Below are 18,783 nucleotides of genomic sequence, written 5' to 3'. Positions count from 1 at the left end.
GGTCCCAGGTCGACGGGCACGTGCACCTTCCGCCGACCACTGGCGACAACATCGATGTACTGTGGAGACCTCACGCCCCACGTGTTGAGCAATTCGGCGGTACGTCCACCCGGCCTCCCGCATGCCCACTATACGCCCTCGCTCAAAGTCCGTCAACTGCACATACGGTTCACATCCACGCTGTCGCGGCATGCTACCAGTGTTAAAGACTGCGATGGAGCTCCGTATGCCACGGCAAACTGGCTGACACTGATGGCGGCGGTGCACAAATGCTGCGCAGCTAGCGCCATTCGACGGCCAACACCGCGGTTCCTGGTGTGTCCGCTGTGCCGTGCGTGTGATCATTGCTTGTACAGCCCTCTCGCAGTGTCCGGAGCAAGTATGGTGGGTCTGACACACCGGTGTCAATGTGTTCTTTTTTCCATTTCCAGGAGGTTATAATAACATTGTATTAATCACAGCAGTCTCACTTATACAGTACGTGAACCTCCTAACGAAAACAAAAGTTAAATATACATTGATTATTTCCTTAGAGTTAACAAGCATTTCTGCTTGAAACACGCAGATGAGCGAAAACATGATCACTTCTGGTTAACTAAGTGCTCGCCTACCTTCGGAACACAACGCAGCAGCGATTCTGCGTGGTATGTATTCGACAAATCCTAGGCAGATTTCCAGAGGTATGTGACACCAGATGTCTACGCACAGGTGACGCAATTCCAGTAAATCACGGGCCGGTGGTCTGTGTACACATAGTTAGTGCCCGATACCGTCACAAATGTCACCCGTCGGATTCAGACCGTGCGAATTTTGGCGGTCAAGAGAGCAACATGAGTTCATCGGCATGCTCGTCAAACCACTGTAGTACGACTTTGGCCTTATAATATGGACGTTTAGCCCGCTGGAAGATGTCAGTGCCATCAGAAAAGATATCGACCATGAAGGGATGCATATGTATTTATTTTATTTATTGATTGATTTATTTAACCTGGCAAGATTAGGGCCATCAGGCCCTCTCTTACATCCAACCAGGCATTCTACTTATTTTACATTCATATGTTTTAGTAGGCATGTTAAACTACATCTAGTACAAAAAGTGAAATAAACAATTTGAAGGGTACACCTGGAAAAATACATACATATAGAGTTTATATTCTTAGGTCACAAGTACTCTTATAATTAGACATTATTGAAGAGACAGATTTTAGATAGGAGTGCTGGCAGCAGGGAGTATGAGGGAGACTCATGGTGAAGGGAGGAGAAGAATAGAGACATGATGAAACATAATTAAGGAAATATAAAGGAAAAGAAGATTGCGTGGCTAATAGAGATAGATGAAGAGGAAGGCATCTCAGGAGCAAGATAGGAGACGCTAGCTTTGCTATTTGACAGATGAGGGGATTGTCCTCGTACATTAATTTTGTGGAGAACTTTGTGATGATGATAGTAGGAAATGCTTCAACTTCTTCTTAAAAGCAGCAGGAGATCGAATTTTGCGCAAGGTAAGGGGCAGTTTGTTCCAGAGGCGGACAGCGGCAACTGAGAAGGAATTTGCAAAAGTTTTTGTTTTGTGAGTGGGCACAGTTAGGATACCAAATAAGAGTGACCTCGTGTTTCGATTATGATGACATGACAGGTTTTTAATCTCTGAAGCAAGGTACTGGGGTGCTTGCGCGACGAGGAGTCGGTGGAGTAGACATAGAGTGTGGTAGTCACGCAATTTGTCCGGCCGCAGCCACCCTAGCTTGGAGTATGAAGCACTAACATGATCATATCGGCGAATGTTGCAGGTGTAACGCACACAGACATTCATGGTTAGCTCTAGCCGTCTTTTGTTTTCACTACTCATGCCTTGTTGAATCACATCACAATAGTGGAGGTTCGGTAGAACGAGTGCTTGCACGAGCTGGCGTTTCAAGTCCTGTGGAAATATGTTCCGAAACTTTTTGAGAGCATAGAGACAAGCATACGTCTTTCGGCACACTGCGACTGTATTCTCCGCCCAGTTGAGATGCTCATCCAAAGTTACACCCAAGTTCTTCACTGTTTTCTGATATGGCATTGGAGTACCGTCGAGCAGAATAGGAGGTAGCCGTTCGCGGAAATCTGAACTTATTAATTTCTGATGGGCTATTAAGATTACTTGCGTCTTTTTTGCATTTAGTTTAAGCCCCAGGTTTTTCGCCCATGTCACTACTGAAGAGAGATCATCATTCACCTGAGCGATTGCAGTGTTTACATCTTCAGGTCTGACGCTTAGGTAGAGCTGGAGGTCGTCGGCATAGAAATGATATTTACAGGAGGACAGAACCGACGAAATATCGTTGACATATAAAGAAAACTAATGTGGTCCTAAGACTGATCCTTGTGGCACTCCTGAGGAAACATGTTTCTAGGAAGATTTTTCATTTACGCAGACAACACATTGCTGTCTGTCTTTTAAGTAGCTTTCAAACCATCTCATTGCACTATCAGAGAAATTAAGCTGTTGCATTTTTCTGAGCAATATGTCAAAGTTAACAGTGTGAAAAGCTTTGCTGAAGTCCAGTAGCGTCAATATTGTTGCCTTTCGATTGTCGATGGCATATTTCAGGTCATCAGTTACTTTAATTAGAGCAGTGTTTGTGCTGTGATGTTTACGGAAACCGGATTGAAATTTGTCATATAGGCTGAATTCATGCAAGTGTTCAGTGATTTGGTCATGAACAATATATTCAAGTGCTTTGGAAACAGCAGGCAGTATGCTAATTGGTCGGTAATCACTAGGCAGTTGCGGGTTTTCGATCTTAGGGATGGGTCGAGTTAGGCTTCTTTCCCATGCAGTGGGATATATTCCGTTCACGAGGGAAAAATTAAATATGTCAGTTAAGACAGGTACTAAGATATCGGCAACATTCTTAATCATGGTTATACCGATACTGTCGTTGCCTATTGCATCAGAAGAGATTCTCATTATTGCTTTTCTTGCCGTATTTGTTGTTACATGTTTTAGATGGAAGGTATTGTTGTTAGTTATCCTGTTTGGGGATTCTTGTGGACGGTAATTATCAGCTGTGCTGGTATTCAGAGGTGCAGAGAAGAATTCATTTAATTCGTTATCTGACACATGAAAAGTAGTTTCCGATTTTGCCTTTCCGACCCCCAAGCTACGGAGATTCTTCCATAGAGTCGTGGGCGTCAGATCGCTGCATACAAGGGAGCGAGCGTGCCTGATTTTAGCATTGCGAATGCATTGTTTCACTCTGTTCCGTAGCTTTCTATTTTTTATTTTATTTTATTTATTTATTTATTGTTCCGTGGGACCACATTTAGGAGAAGTCTCCATGGTCATGGAACGAGTCAATACATGAAATTATAACACGATTGTAGAAACAGATAAAATGAAATATAAGAAACATATTTAGGCGACAAGTCGTTAGTTTAAATAAAGAAAATCAAGAATGTAACACTGGAATTTGCTTAATTTTTTAGCTCTTCCAGGAGCTCCTCGACAGAATAGGAGTGAGCCATGAGGAAACTCTTCAGTTTAGACTTAAAAGTGTTTGGGCTACTGCTAAGATTTTTGAGTTCTTGTGGTAGCTTATTGAAAATGGATGCAGCAGAATACTGCACTCCTTTCTGCACAAGAGTCAAGGAAGTGCATTCCACATGCAGATTTGATTTCTGCCTAGTATTAACTGAGTGAAAGCTGCTAACTCTTGGGAATAAGCTAATATTGCTAACAACAAACGACATTAAAGAAAATACATACTGTGAGGGCAATGTCAAAATTCCCAGACTATTGAATAGGGGTCGACAAGAGGTTTTCGAACTTACACCATACATAGCTCGAACAGCCCGTTTTTGAGCCAAAAATACCCTTTTTGAATCAGAAGAATTACCCCAAAAAATAATACCATATGACATAAGCGTATGAAAATATGCGAAGTATACTACTTTTCGTGTTGAAATGTCACTTATTTCAGATACTGTTCTAATGGTAAATAAAGCGGCATTTAGTTTCTGAACAAGATCCTGAACATAGGCTTTCCACAACAGCTTACTATCTATCCGTACGCCTAGGAACTTGAACTGTTCCGTCTCGCTTATAACATGCCCATTCTGTCTGATTAAAATGTCAGTTCTTGTTGAATTGTGGGTTAGAAACTGTACAAACTGAGTCTTACTGTGATTTAGCATCAAATTATTTTCCACAAGCCACGAACTTATATCATGAACTACATTATTTGATAATGTTTCAATATTACACACAAGATCCTTCACTACCAAGGTGGTGTCATCAGCAAACAGTAATATTTTTGAATCACCTGTAATACTAGAAGGCATATCATTTACATAAATAAGAAACAGCAGTGGCCCCAGCACCGACCCTTGGGGAACGCCCCATTTAACAGTGCCCCATTGGGACTGAACATCATTACCACTCTCAATATTGCGGAGTTTTACCTTCTGCTTTCTGTTCTTAAAGTATGAGGCGAACCAATTGTAAGCTACTCCCCTTACTCCATAATGTTCCAACTTCTGCAGCAATATTTTGTGGTCAACACAGTCAAAAGCCTTCGTTAAATCAAAGAAAACACCTAACGTTCGCAACCTTTTATTTAATCCGTCCAAAACCTCACAGAGAAAAGAGACTATAGCATTTTCGGTTGTTAAGCCATTTCTAAAACCAAACTGTACATTTGACAGCAAATTATGTGAATTTAAATGCTGCAGTAACCTTGCATATACAACCCTCTCGATAACTTTAGCAAACACCGATGGCATAGAAATAGGTCTATAATTGTCAACATTATCCCTGTCTCCCTTTTTATAAAGTGGCTTCACTACCGAGTACTTTAATCGGTCAGGAAACCGACCACTCCTAAAGGAAAAGTCACAGATATGGCTAAGTACTGAGCTAACATACGTGGAACAATACTTCAGTATTCTGCTAGATACCCCGTCATGTCCATGAGAGTTCTTGGTCTTTAGTGATTTAATTATTAACTCAATCTCCCTCTTGTCAGTATCATGGAGGAGCATTTCAGGTAACAGTCTCGGAACACTTTTTTCTAAGAGCGCTATATGATTCCCTGTTGGGACTAGGTTTCTATTTAGTTCACCTGCTATATTCAGAAAGTGATTATTAAGTACTGTAGATATATGTGACTTATCAGTAACACGGACATCCCCACTACGCACTGATTCTATATTCTCGACCTGTCTCTGCAGACCAGCCACTTCCTTTACGACTGACCATATGGTTTTAATTTTATCCTGAGACTTAGCTATTCTATCTGCATACCACATACTTTTTGCCTTCCTAATAACTTTTTTAAGCACCTTACAATACTGTTTGTAATGGGCTGCTGCATTTAGATTTTGACTGTTTCTAACGTTTTGATATAATTGCCACTTTGTTCTACAAGATATTCTTATCCCTTTAGTCAGCCACCCAGGCTGCCTGTTTGTGCTAGTACCCTGTTTTGAACGTTCTAACGGAAAGCAACTTTCAAAGAGCACGAGAAAAGTTTTGAGGAAGGCATTATATTTATCGTCTACTGTATCAGCACTATAAACATCTTGCCACTCTTGTTCCTTGATAAGGTTTACAAAAGGCTGTACAGCAACTGGATCAGCTTTCCTAAAAAGTTGGTAACTATATTTAACATGTGTTGCAGCACAAAAATCTTTTAGACTTAAAATTTGTGCATCATGATCTGAAAGGCCATTCACCTTTTTGCTAACAGAATGCCCTTCTAATAATGACGAATGAACAAAAATATTGTCTATGGTTGTTCTACTGTTCCCTTGCACTCTCGTTGGAAAGAATACGGTTTGCATAAGATTATATGAATTAAGGAGGTCTACCAGCATCCTTTTCCTTGCACAATCACTTATACAATTAATATTGAAGTCACCACATATACCTAACTTTTTGTATTTCCCATAAAGTGAACCAAGAACCTCCTCTAGCTTTAGCAAAAATGTTGTGAAATCGGAGTCTGGGGATCTATAAATAACAACAGTAAGAAGTTTAGCTCCACTAAATTTAACCACACCTGCACAACATTCAAACACCTTTTCAGTGCAGTACTTTGAAACATCAATTGACTCAAATGGGATACCGTTTTTCACATACATGGCTACTCCCCCACACCGCAAAGAGCTCCTAGAAAAGCTGCCAGCCAACCTGTATCCTGGTAAAGGAAGCCTCTGAATTATTTCCTTATTTAAGAAGTGTTCAGATATATCAATAATTTCAGAGTCAACATCTATAAGCAGTTCACTAACTTTATCTCTAATACCTTGTATATTTTGATGAAATATACTAATTCCCTCATTAATCGGATACCCAAGCTTTGTAGAAAGTGGTTTCTTTGTTAGAGAGACTTCCCTTAAGCAGGAATACCTATCAGCTGACTTCAATCTAAAAAAGGTACAGCTCTAACACCCACAACTACCAGAATTTTCCCATGAGTGATCCCACCACCCCCACCTATGCTGTCACCTATAAGTTTTGCCAACCTCCCCTTCCCATACCTGTTGAGGTGCAGGCCATGTCTAGTGAAACCCATCCTACTGATAGACTCCACCGACACCACTGAAATGTGACTCATGCCTTCTGTCATCAGCGCACCCCCAAGTCTCATGTTATTACGCCTGACGGCTGTATTAAGATGAGGCCGATCGTGACGCTGAAACAGTTCCACGAAATGCACATTCGTGTTGCCAGTCTGAGTGGCTATCTTTTCCAGGTCACCATCTATGTCATACTCCCCATCCCTATCAATACTATTACCAGCCCCACTCACAATCACTACCTGATCCTCTTTAGTAAAATCCCTACATAACCCCCCTATGTTAAAAGTCACCTGAGCCAATCCTGCATTAGGCTTCACAATGCTGGTGACCTGGTACTCACTCCCCAAAACTTCCTGCAACTGCTGGCCTACACCTCTACCATGAGAACTACCTAACAGCAGAACCTTCTTCTTTCTCTTAGACTTTGCAACTGTCCTAGCCACCGTAACTGCTGAGGTCTGCTGCATACTTCCTACGTCTACAGCTACTAGAGATTCCACTCCACTAGACTCTGACAGTTGGTCATATCTATTACAAACACCAATAGTAAAACTATCTGAAAATCTCCTTCTCCTAGCATATCTCTTGCCAACAGCCAGCTCCCATTCCCCAACCCCCTTCTCCCTCCTCATCCTATCTAGCTCCTCCTGTGGGTTTTTCAACTGCACCTGAAGGGCACAGATCTTACGCTCCTGCTCCTCTATCTATATTCTTCGAAACGCTCGGGTTTCGGATCTGCCTTGAAATGCCTGTGGGCAGCATCCCTATTAGTCATCATTTGACGTAATTCAGCTGTCAGCCATGGAGCAGAAGATTTTCTTACACGGATTGTGCGCACAGGTGCATGTTTGTCATAGAGGGTCCTTAATAATGTTCACGCAGTCCACTGCTGTTATGACACCTTTGTTTGCTACCACAGGTCCCATGGAGGCCCGGGTGAATTCATCCCATATCATAATACTGCCCCCAGCCGTCTTTGTGTCCGTAGCTCGTGCTCTAGTGGCTAGCGTTGCTGCCTCTGAATCATGGGGTCCCGGGTTCAATTCCCGGCCGGGTTGGCGATTTTCTCTGCCCGAGGACTGGTTGATTGCGTTGTCCTCATCATCTACATCTACATCTACATACATACTCCGCAATCCACCATACGGTGCGTGGCGGAGGGTACCCCGTACCACTACCAGCAACTACTCTCCCTGTTCCACTCCCAAACAGAACGAGGGAAAAATGACTGCCTATATGCCTCTGTACAAGCCCTAATGTCTCTTATCTTATCTTTGTGGTCTTTCCGCGAAATGTAAGTTGGCGGCAGTAAAACTGTACTGCAGTCACCCTCAAATTTCCTCAGTAGCGATTCACGAAAAGAACGCCTCCTTTCCTCTAGAGACTCCCACCTGAGTTCCTAAAGCATTTCCGTAACACTCTCGTGATGATCAAACCTACCAGTAACAAATCTAGCAGCCCGCTTCTGAATTGCTTCTATGTCCTCCCTCAATCCGACCTGATAGGGATCCCAAACGCTCGAGCAGTACTCAAGAATAGGTCATATTAGTGTTTTATAGGCGGTCTCCTTTACAGATGAACCACATCTTCTCAAAATTCTACCAATGAACCGAAGACGACTATCCGCCTTCCCCACAACTGCCATTACATGATTGTCCCACTTCATATCGCTCTGAAATGTTACGCCCAAATATTTAATCGACGTGACTGTGTCAAGCACTACACTACTAATGGAGTATTCAAACATTACAGGATTCTTTTTCCTATTCATCTGCATTAATTTACATTTATCTATATTTGGGGTTAGCTGCCATTCTTTACACCAATCAAAAATCCTGTCCAAATCGTCTTGTATCCTCCTACAGTCACTCAACGACGACACCTTCCCGTACACCACAGCATCATCAGCAAACAGCCGCACATTGCCATCCACCCTATCCAAAAGATCATGTATGTAGATAGAAAACAACAGCGGACCTACCACACTTCCCTGGGGCACTCCAGATGATACCCTCACCTCCTATGAACACTCACCATCGAGGACAATGTACTGGGTTCTATTACTTAAGAAGTCTTCGAGCCACTCACATATTTAGGAACCAATCCCATATGCTCGTACCTTAGTTAGGAGTCTGCAGTGGGGCAGCGAGTCAAACGCTTTCCGGATGTCAAAGAATATGGCATCCGTCTGATACCCTACATCCATGGTTCGCAAGATATGTGAGAAAAGGGCGGGTTGCGTTTCGCAGGAGCGATGCTTTCTAAAGCCGTGCTGATGCATGGACAGCAACTTCTCTGTCTCAAGGAAATTCATTATATTCGAACTGAGAATATGTTCGAGAAACCTGCAACAAACCGATGTTAAGGATATTGGTCTGGAATTTTGAGGAGTTGTACAAACACCAGCATGGCGCTCTTTCGTCAGATCTACCACAGATCGCCACCTATACTCCTTATGGCACACAGAGAGGCCAAGCCTCCGACCTTTATGTTCTGTGATGTGGGACGATCATCCAACTATTTGCTGCCTTCTCGAGGTTTCATCGTCCTTCAACCACTTTCCATAGATGCTCATGACAGTAGGTTACAACGAGTTGAACACCAACATTTCCGAAATTCTCGTTTCCAAGCGACGGAGCATAACAACCCGCCTGTTGCCAAAGCCCCTTGTGTCAATGGATCACCTGTATAGTCATGATTCCCCACTGTCTCTGTTCTGCTACCTAATAACTTCCAAAACACCGGACCTCATACTCGGGTTCTATTGGCGACAAAAAGGTAGGCTTCAGTGTTTCAGATAGCCCTTAGTATAGGGACCGTTTGTACACCCATCAGAAATATCGTCTTACTGTTACTGTCCTACAGTACAGGGCCCAAGTCTGAATACTACACAAAGGTCCTCCAGATTAGGCAAATGGAGCAAATCAGTTGGTTCTTTTTGCATTAAATATGGTGTAATACAATATAAACGGATAATCTTGAGGAACTAATATCAATTTTAAAACAACATGCTGAAGAATCGGCCCCAGCAAATCAACGTAAAAAACATGCATGGTCAACTACGGAATGCGATGAAGTTCATGATGAAAGATGTCAAGCTTGGATAAAATTTCAAACTCACAAAACAGAAGAAAATGTAGTTAATCTCAGATACATAAGAAAAAAAATTCTTTCAAATTATCAGAAAAACAAAGCGGCAATATCAGAAGGATCTACTGAGTTCCATTGAAGGAAACTACTACAAAACCAATTCCACAGATTATTTCAAAGCCTTTGATAAACAATTACGTAATTACAACACTCCCACACTATTGATGAGAAATAAAGGTGGAAGAATAGCTCACATGGCAGAAGCATTCAACAAGCTCTTGAACTGTGGTGAATCTGAAAAGCTTTTAACTATAGACACAAGCAACTCTGTAAGAACCAAGCCAAAACATATACACCCATCTACAGTACAAGAAATAGAAATTGTACTTAAAGAAATGAGAAACTACAAAGCATGTGGTGAAAATCGAGTGTTTGCAGAAATGTGGAAGTATGCTAGTAAAACAACTCAGACATCTTAACATATTATTTTACAAAAAAAACTGGGCAGCCGGAAAATTCCCAGAAGAACCGACCACAGTTATAATTAACCTACTTCATAAGAAAGGAGACAAAAGAGATCCAGATAACTATAGAGGAATCTCGCTCTTGGACTGTACCTACAAGGTTTTTTTCCAAGATTTTACACAATAGGATCAAAGAACAACTGGATAAGGAACTAGGGGAATACCAAGGAGGGTTCAGATCTTGGAGAATCTGTGCCGGACAAATAATTAAACTGAAATTTACTATGGCTTATTCCCGCAAACGAAAAAAGGCTCCCTCAATTACATTTATAGATTTTAAGAAAGTGTATGATTCTATCCGTAGACTCTCACTATTCAAAATTTTGATACATTTCGGACTCCACTCAAAATTAATTAAACTGATAGAACTTACCTTAACGAATGTGAATTCGAAAATTAAGTTCAGAGGGGAACTTTCTAAATCATTCTTGGTAAAAATTGGTTTAAGGCAGGGAGACGGAATGTCACCACTTCTTTTTAATTGTGTCCTGGAATACATAATGAGGGAATGGTACAAGGACAATCCAAAGAACATTAAGGTTGGAACACAAGAACATGACAAAGTTGAACTTTTTTGGATTTGCTGATGACCTCATTCTTGTCGCCAACAACATTCAAGAAACCAAGCAACAAATACAATCATTACAGGAAATAGTCCAGAGCGTTGGCCTTAAAATATCATTTGAAAACAGAAATAATGCTAACGGAAACGCCACTGGCAAACAAAATTGGAATCGGAGAACACGAGATAAAAATTTCTGGAAAGTTTAAATACTCGGGAGAAATAATAACACGCTACCTGAATGAGAAACCATCATGGAAGAGTAGAATAAACAACCAGATTAAAACACATCATGTTACCAATACCATATGTAACAAACAATGCCTCTCAATAGCCACAAAACTGAAAAAGTACAAAACAGTCACACAACAGAAAATAACATATGCTAGCGTAACTATGTTTTAAATAACTAGATGATTACTTGAAATAGAAAGAAGAATAATCAGAACAGTTACAAATACAAAATACCAAAAAGACGGAATTTGGAGAATAGCTTCAAATTAATCAATTTATAAAGAAATAGAACCAGTGACAAGTACAATGAATAAAAAACGATGTCTTTCACCGGACATTTCATGTGGACAACAGAAAACAGAATTAGCAAGAGAATAAATGAGAAGCTATGGATTAGTAACAGCGGCATTTGTTGAATCTCAGAGATCAATGATGATGAAATTAGAGATTACGATGGAGGATCTGAAAGGCAAGACATACGCGCTCAAGATACTTCAGGACAAATATGTCTCACTACCAATAAAAACAAACAGAGAATGGGAAGGGTGATTTCGGATGAGGAGAGAAGGGCACGATCTGAAAGGATGAAAAGTATTTGGCCAACAGAAAACAGAAGAACCTAATTCATAATATTGACTAAAGTGGTCCAATGTTGGCCATAAAATAATAATTTTAATAAAATGTGGTCTGAAGTGGGCTCCGAGGGGCTTATGGAGGCACCATTTAGTTCATGAGCGGTTCCTGAGAAAGACCAAAAAACATAATTTTTGGAGCAGCGGATTACAAGACGGCTATGCCCAGCAAATGGCTGTCATTTTTCCGATATATTGCTTAGATGCCGTTACAGAGCTTTAAATGTTACCCTACTCGTAAACGTTCGCTCATTTTATTCCACAACCACTGTCTACTGTCTTCCAGTATTTATTACTTTTCCATCTCTTTCCCACTCACACTGTTTCCTTCTCACTCAGTATAAAAAGCGCGTATATGTTCGGATGCCCAACTTTTGGGAAGGTTTTTAAAGGTGCTGAGGAAGGTAATGTAACGCAGCTGGGACCCCACTTTTCTATCAGAGTTTTTTAATAAACAGGAGTATATTCGCATTTTTTTGTGCTCCGATGGGAGAATTTTCCGCGTCACATGCCCACAACGTCATCAGGAGGCAGTGAATCTTGCTCTGGAAGTCGACAACGTCTACAAGAATGCTTTTGGCAATCACAAATGTCAAATAGCACTAGAAATTCTCCCGAAAATCAACGAATGCAAGAAATTTTGAAATTAATAATCTCCGTGAGGTCTCTCCAAAACTTTTGGTAAATAATGCGATTCAGTGCGTCTTCTCTCAGATTCTTTGTCCTTCGAAAGCTCTTCAACTGAGAATGTGTATGATGAGTAAGTTTCTGAATTATGCTAATGGCCAGACGCTTTTTACGATTTTTATTTGTCACGCGGAATTATCCGAATGGCATGGAAATCAGTAGATGTGATGTACATATGCAGGTAAACAAATTATTACACTTTCAGAAAAAAATGGATGATTTATTCTAGAGAAAGACCTTCACAAACTGAGCAAGTCAATAACCAGTTGGTCCATCTCTGGCCCTTATGTAACCATTTATTCTGCTTGGTATTACTTGATAGAGTTGCTGGGTGTCCTAAAGGATATCGGGCCAAATTTTGTCCAATCAAAATCCAGAGCTGTTTGGAGGCCGTGCCCTTAATGCTCCAAAAGTTCTCCATTGAGGAGAGATCCAGCGACCTTTCTGGCCAAGGTACGGTTTGGGAAGGGGGAAGAAAAACAGTAGAAACTCTGAAACTTCGTGGCAAATTAAAACTGTGTGCCGGACCGAGACTCGAACTCGGGACCTTTGCCTTTCGCGGGCAAGTGCTCTACCAACTGAGCTACCCAAGCACGACTCACGCCCCGTCCTCACAGCTTTACTTCTGCCAGTACCTCGCCTCCTACCTTCCAAACTTTGCAGAAGCTCTCCTGCGAAACTTGCAGAACTAGCACTCCTGAAAGAAAGGATATTGCAGAGACATGGCTTAGCCACAGCCTGGGGATGTTTCCAGAATGAGATTTTCACTCAGCAGCGGCTGGTGTGCTGATATGAAACTTCCTTTCTTTCAGGAGTGCTAGTTCTGCAAGTTCCGCAGGAGAGCTTCTGTAAAGTTTGGAAGGTAGGAGGCGAGGTACTGGCAGAAGTAAAGCTGTAAGGACGGGGCGTGAGTAGTGCTTGGGTAGCTCAGTTGTATTGGACTCGTATTCGGGAGGACGACGGTTCAATCCCGCGTCCGGCCATCCTGATTTAGGTTTTCCGTTATTTCCCTAAATCGCTCCAGGCAAATGCCGGGATGATTCCTCTGAAAGGGCACGGCCGACTTCCTTCCCTAAACCGATGAGACCGATGACCTCGCTGTTTGGTCTCTTCCCCCGAAATCAACCAACCATCATCACAGATATTCGAAATAAACGAAACGTTTTATGCCAGCACGGTAGCTCAGCGTGTTCGGTCAGGGGGTTAACTGCCCTCTGTAATAAAAAAAACTGAGTGAATGAATTAATAACGAACTTCAACGGGCGTCAGGGGACGTCCGCCACGAACAATTGCAACGAACTATAACGAACAAAATGAGATTTTAAAAAAATAAAAAAAATAAAAAAAAGTTGGTAGAGCACTTGCCCGTGAAAGGCAAAGGTCGCGAGTTCGAGTCTCGGTCTGGCACACAGTTTTAATCTGCCAGGAAGTTTCATGTCAGCGCACACTCCGCTGCAGAGTGAAAATCTCATTTTGGAAAGTAGAAACTCTCCTTGTGGTCAGGCGGCTATTATCTTCCTGAAACTGAAGCCCCCTTTGGCTTGCCACGAAGGGCAACAAAACGAGTCAGAGGATGTTGTGCGTCAATTGGACAGACTTTGGCAGAATTTCTCTCACGAGGACATCGAACAACTCTGTCATTCAGTGTCAAGCCGAACAAATGATTACGTAAGAGCCAGAGGTGGACCAGCGCGTTATTGACGTGCTCAGCTTGTGAAGCTCTTTCTCTTCAGTAACTCAGCCCATTTTCTCTGAAATTGTAATCGTTTATTTGTCTGTACATGTACTTCACACTTACCGATTTCCGTCCCATTCGGATAATTCCTCCATTGTGCGAAGCTTTTTTGTCTAATTTTTTTGACTTAGAGCCTGTAAGGGTTCGGAGATGCTTAGGTTCGCCAAAATGAGAAGACTTCAGTGGTGCGCAAATTGCTTTTGTCTATGTCATTAAAATGTCTACTGAGGATACAGAGCAGTGCAACGAGAAGTAGAAAAGTGACGAAATGAAGAGAAGCACTCACCGAAAGTAAAGTAGAGGTATGCGTAGGCCACGTCCTCGGGTGCCTTGGCCTTCCTCAGGCGCACACACTTGCCGTCCTCGAAGTAGATTCCAAATCCGGTGAGCGGCAGGCACACCAGCACCAGCACCACGGCCCACAGGATGAAGATGGACTGTTTTATCATGTGGTACGTCACGTGCTGAAACAGAGAAAAGAGCGGTTCATTTCTCGTGTGGCACACCTACAGGGGTTGGACAACAATATGAAAACGCAGCGAGAAACGCATGCTCGAACACAAACGGAGATGTTAGGCAAGCCTGCAGGTTGAGATGCTGTGTTTTACCACGAATGGTACGTGTGCAAGTGTCAGTCGTGGTCAGAAGAGTGTACTCTGTAGTTGTGAGTGCTTTACATCGGAGCTAAGTAACCGAGGGAGTCGAAGTATTTAGCGTTTTAGGAGACGCCGTATCGAAGATTCGTGCTGCACTCAAGGAAAGCGGAAAAAACATCGTCCACTCAGTCATAACGCGGACGGAAGTTTGTATTAAGTGATCGTGAGAGATGGTCATCGAAGAGGATGGTGACGAAATATGAGAAGACGACACCCGCAAAACTGCTGCAGAACTAAATTTAGCACACATAAACCCTGTCAGCATCAGAACAATACGAAGGGAGCTCCATAAACACGGAATTTCATGGCGAGCTGCAATTCTAAAGCCACTCATCAGTGATGCAAATGCCAGTAGCGCGGAAACGGGGCGCCGAAGTCATGGAGCAATGGAAGAAAATAATTTGGTTGGATAAGTCTTGCTTCACACAGATTCCCACCTCTGGTCGAGTTTACAAAAATGGCTCTGAGCACTATGGGACTTAACGTCTGAGGTCATCAGTCCCCTAACTAACCTAAGGACATCACACACATCCGTGCCCGAGGCAGGATTCGAACCTGCGAACGTAGCGGTCGCGCGGTTCCAGACTCAAGCGCCTAGAACCGCTCGGCCACACCGGCCGGCTTCGAGTTTACATCCCAAGAGTTATATATGTCGGGGGGTGGTACTCCATGTGCTCTATGGTTTCTGAGCAGGACAGCATAACCGCCAACGATTACGTTATAGCTGATCAGGTCCATCCCGTGATACAAGTTTCCTTCTCAGTGGTGATGCTGTATTCCAAGACGACAGGTTTCCCGTACACACAGCTCGCAACGTCCAGGACTGGTTTTATAAGCACCGACATGTAGGCAAGGGGTTAGTGTGGCCTTCGAAAGGAAAATTTTTTATCTTCTCTTAGAAGTGCACGATGATGAATTGTCGCAACTTCTCAGGCCAGCACAGCTACCAGATTTCAATACCACTGAGCTTTCGTGGTCTACATTGGAGAGCAGTTTGCATGATTGCTATCCCCCTCCATCACCATTACCTGAATTCGTCAATATTTTGCAGAAAGTAGATTCCCTTGAAAATCATACATTCCGAGATGACTGGAAGCTCGTTTGAATGCCAACTGGTTTGATACGCCTTATTAGGCATGGTAGTGTATTGAGCTTTTTGTTGTTTCCATATTTTTTTCCACCCTATGTATATTAAATACTTACATTACTGCCACAGATGGACAAAATAAGAGTGGCTCGGAAAATATTTACAATAAGACGGATGCGGGATGTATCCTTGTTAATGATCATCCGATTGTCCTCTCCTCACATCTGTGAAACCGTGACAGGGCTGACAACGCAGTGTGTACTGTTGCCCCGTTTCACTGAAAATATCCATACAGTCGTTCATCTTGTGTGACGTGATCCTCATATGGAGTAAACAGTTGCTGGATATACCAGTTAGCACTAACTGTTTGCTGAAGAGTCTTATTACGATGCAGATACCAAATATTGCGCACCAAGCACCAATTCTAAGATTATGCAACGCCTCTTCAAAGTACATACGGGGATTTTCTGATGCATAATGTAGCATATTCTGTCAGTGTATAGACAGTGACAGGCTCAACCAAACCTCATATGAAAGAAGGAAAGAACTGAGGTTCCAAAAGTTCTCATTCCACTTCGCTCACAAACGAGCAGCAAAACTCAACACGCGATAGTTCGTCTGGACGCTATTAACTCATTCACAACAATAAATTTGTAATGATGCAGACGCAGGCCCTTTTTGATGGTATTAAACATTTTTGGAAGGTGACTATCAACAGCCGTCAAGTAATACATAAAATGGATGTTTGAGCATCAGGTACTTTTATTTTAAACCCAAATGTTCCTCGGTTTCAGTCACAGACCATTTTCACGGATTACGGTTAAAATATTTTATGTCAGAGTACTGCTCTGTTTACGCTTGTTATTAGTCCGTTTGCTTCTAAAAGTCCTCTGTTGTATACTAGAATTCAAGACATGCTCTACACATTAGGCGTGACCATTATTTGAGTAATGACAGATGTGATGTTGTGGCTTAAACTGTTTTAATCTTAATCCACGATGATAGTCTGTGACTGAAACCTATCGATATTTGATGGTCAAACATAGATTTTATACTTTTTGATGGCGTTTGGACACGACGAGTTCTCAATTGCCACTTGCACAGATTGTCGTTGAGATTTCGACGGACTTTGTTCCAGGCTTTCCTTCACTGGAGCTGTTTTCTGGTTTTCCAACTCTTTTTGAATAGTTGCGGTTTTTATTCGCTATATTGCTCGTTTCGCATCATTTTGCCACTACATCTCGTATTGCACACTGTGCTGGAGGTTTCGATAAAACACTCCCAGTATGAAGTACTTGCGCAAACAGCCCCGTACAAGTTTCTCACGAACGGTGCCTCGCAGAACTATCGACAATGAACTCGCGCTGTTTATCATGAGCATAATTTTGTGCTGGATTCATCTGGTCACTAAACACGTTTCTCCTCTCTTTAAGTCAGACGTAATGACACACCGAAGTACACGATGACTGTTCTACCTTGGAATGCTTTTTTAGACTTGTACCTTTACCCAGATCTGTAATAGGAGTTTAATATATTTTCCTATTCTGTTTTTAAATGATGGCATTCGCTTTTTATATGCTGTCGTCTTGTTTGAAATTACAAAAATTACTATGGAAAAGTGAGATTTTTCCGAAGTGAAGCATGTTTCAAGGTACAATATGGTCATGTATCTAGGAACAAATATTGTGTTGAAATTCAGAATCGTTGCAGTCGAGAAAATCTTTTCAGTACTTTTTTTAGTCGTCTATCTGTTACATTACTACTTTGCTACACACTAATAATCCGTAAGTTAAATCAAATAAAGCAGACGTATTATCAAAAACCAGTTACAAGTTAAATACATTTTGAAACTAAAGTTATTGGAACCTGACCCAAATTTCCATTTTCAATAGAAGTAAAATTGTGCAGACATAACGAAAACTCAGTTAATTTGCAAATATCCCTGCTTTGAAACACTTGTTGTTTTTCCCACCCCATCTACGAATATGTCGCCAGCTGCAATTGTACGGATTATTCTCACTCTAATAATGAATTTTCAGTTGGTACCAACAACATTAGATTTCTATTGAAACTGCCTAGTAGCCGATATCATAGAAGTACACTGACGGGAAAAAACACAACATCAAAAAACAGTTAATGTAGAGCAATGAAATTTCGGGAATACATTTGTCTAGGTAACATATTTAAGTGATTCACATTGCAAGATCACAGGTTAATGTAAGTGCGGCGTCATTGTAAATGTGAAATGCTGGTACATTATAACCGATGTGGCCGCCAGAATGCTGAATGCAAGCATAAAAACGTGCATGCATTGTGTTTTACAGGTGGCGGACGTCAGTTTCTGGGCTGGAGTTACATGCCTGTTGCACTTGGTCGGTCAATACAGGGACAGTTATTGGTGGCGTTGGCGTCCGATAATGTCCCATGTTTGCTCGAATGGGCACAGATCTGGTGATCGGGCAAGGCAACATTTCGACACCCTGTAGAGCATGTCGGGTTACATCAGCGGTATGTGGGCGAGCGTTACCCTGTTGGAAAACACCCCCTGGAATGCTGTTCACGAATAGCAGCACAACAGATCGAATCACCAGACTGACGTACAGCTTTGCCGTCAGTGTAGGTGGGATAACCACGAGAATGCTCCTGCTGTCATACGAAATCACATCCGAGACCACAACCCCAGGTGTAGGCCCATTTTGTCCAGCACGCAGACAAATTGGTTGCAGGCCCTCAACTGGATTCCTTCTAATCCAACACGTGGTCATCACCGGCACCGAGGCAGAACCAGCTTTCATCAGAAAAGACAACAGATCTTCACCCTGTTCTCCAATGAGCTCTCTCTTGATACCACAGAAGTCGCAAATGGCGGTGTTTTGGGGCCAGTAGAATGCACGTTACAGGGCGTCTAGCACGGATTTGTGCTTGAAGTGACCGATTTGTAACAGTTCTTTGTGTCACTGTGGTGTCGAATGCTGGTCAAATTGCTGCTGCAGATGCAGTAAGGAGCAC

General features: G+C 42.2%; 1 protein-coding gene across 1 annotated transcript in view; it reads right to left on the bottom strand.

Moving 5' to 3' along the window:
* Positions 1–18,783, bottom strand: part of LOC124722781 (prostaglandin E2 receptor EP4 subtype) — a 390,946-nt gene that overhangs the window by 114,891 nt on the left and 257,272 nt on the right. The window contains exon 2 of the mRNA XM_047247916.1: positions 14,318–14,495. Within this exon, the coding sequence (XP_047103872.1) occupies positions 14,318–14,495 (178 nt within the window). The remainder of the gene's footprint in view (positions 1–14,317; positions 14,496–18,783) is intronic.

Source organism: Schistocerca piceifrons, chromosome X (genome assembly GCF_021461385.2).
Source record: "Schistocerca piceifrons isolate TAMUIC-IGC-003096 chromosome X, iqSchPice1.1, whole genome shotgun sequence".
Taxonomy (NCBI): Eukaryota; Metazoa; Arthropoda; class Insecta; order Orthoptera; family Acrididae; genus Schistocerca; species Schistocerca piceifrons.
Note: the sequence above shows the minus strand (reverse complement) of the source record. Positions and strands in the feature narration are given on the sequence as shown.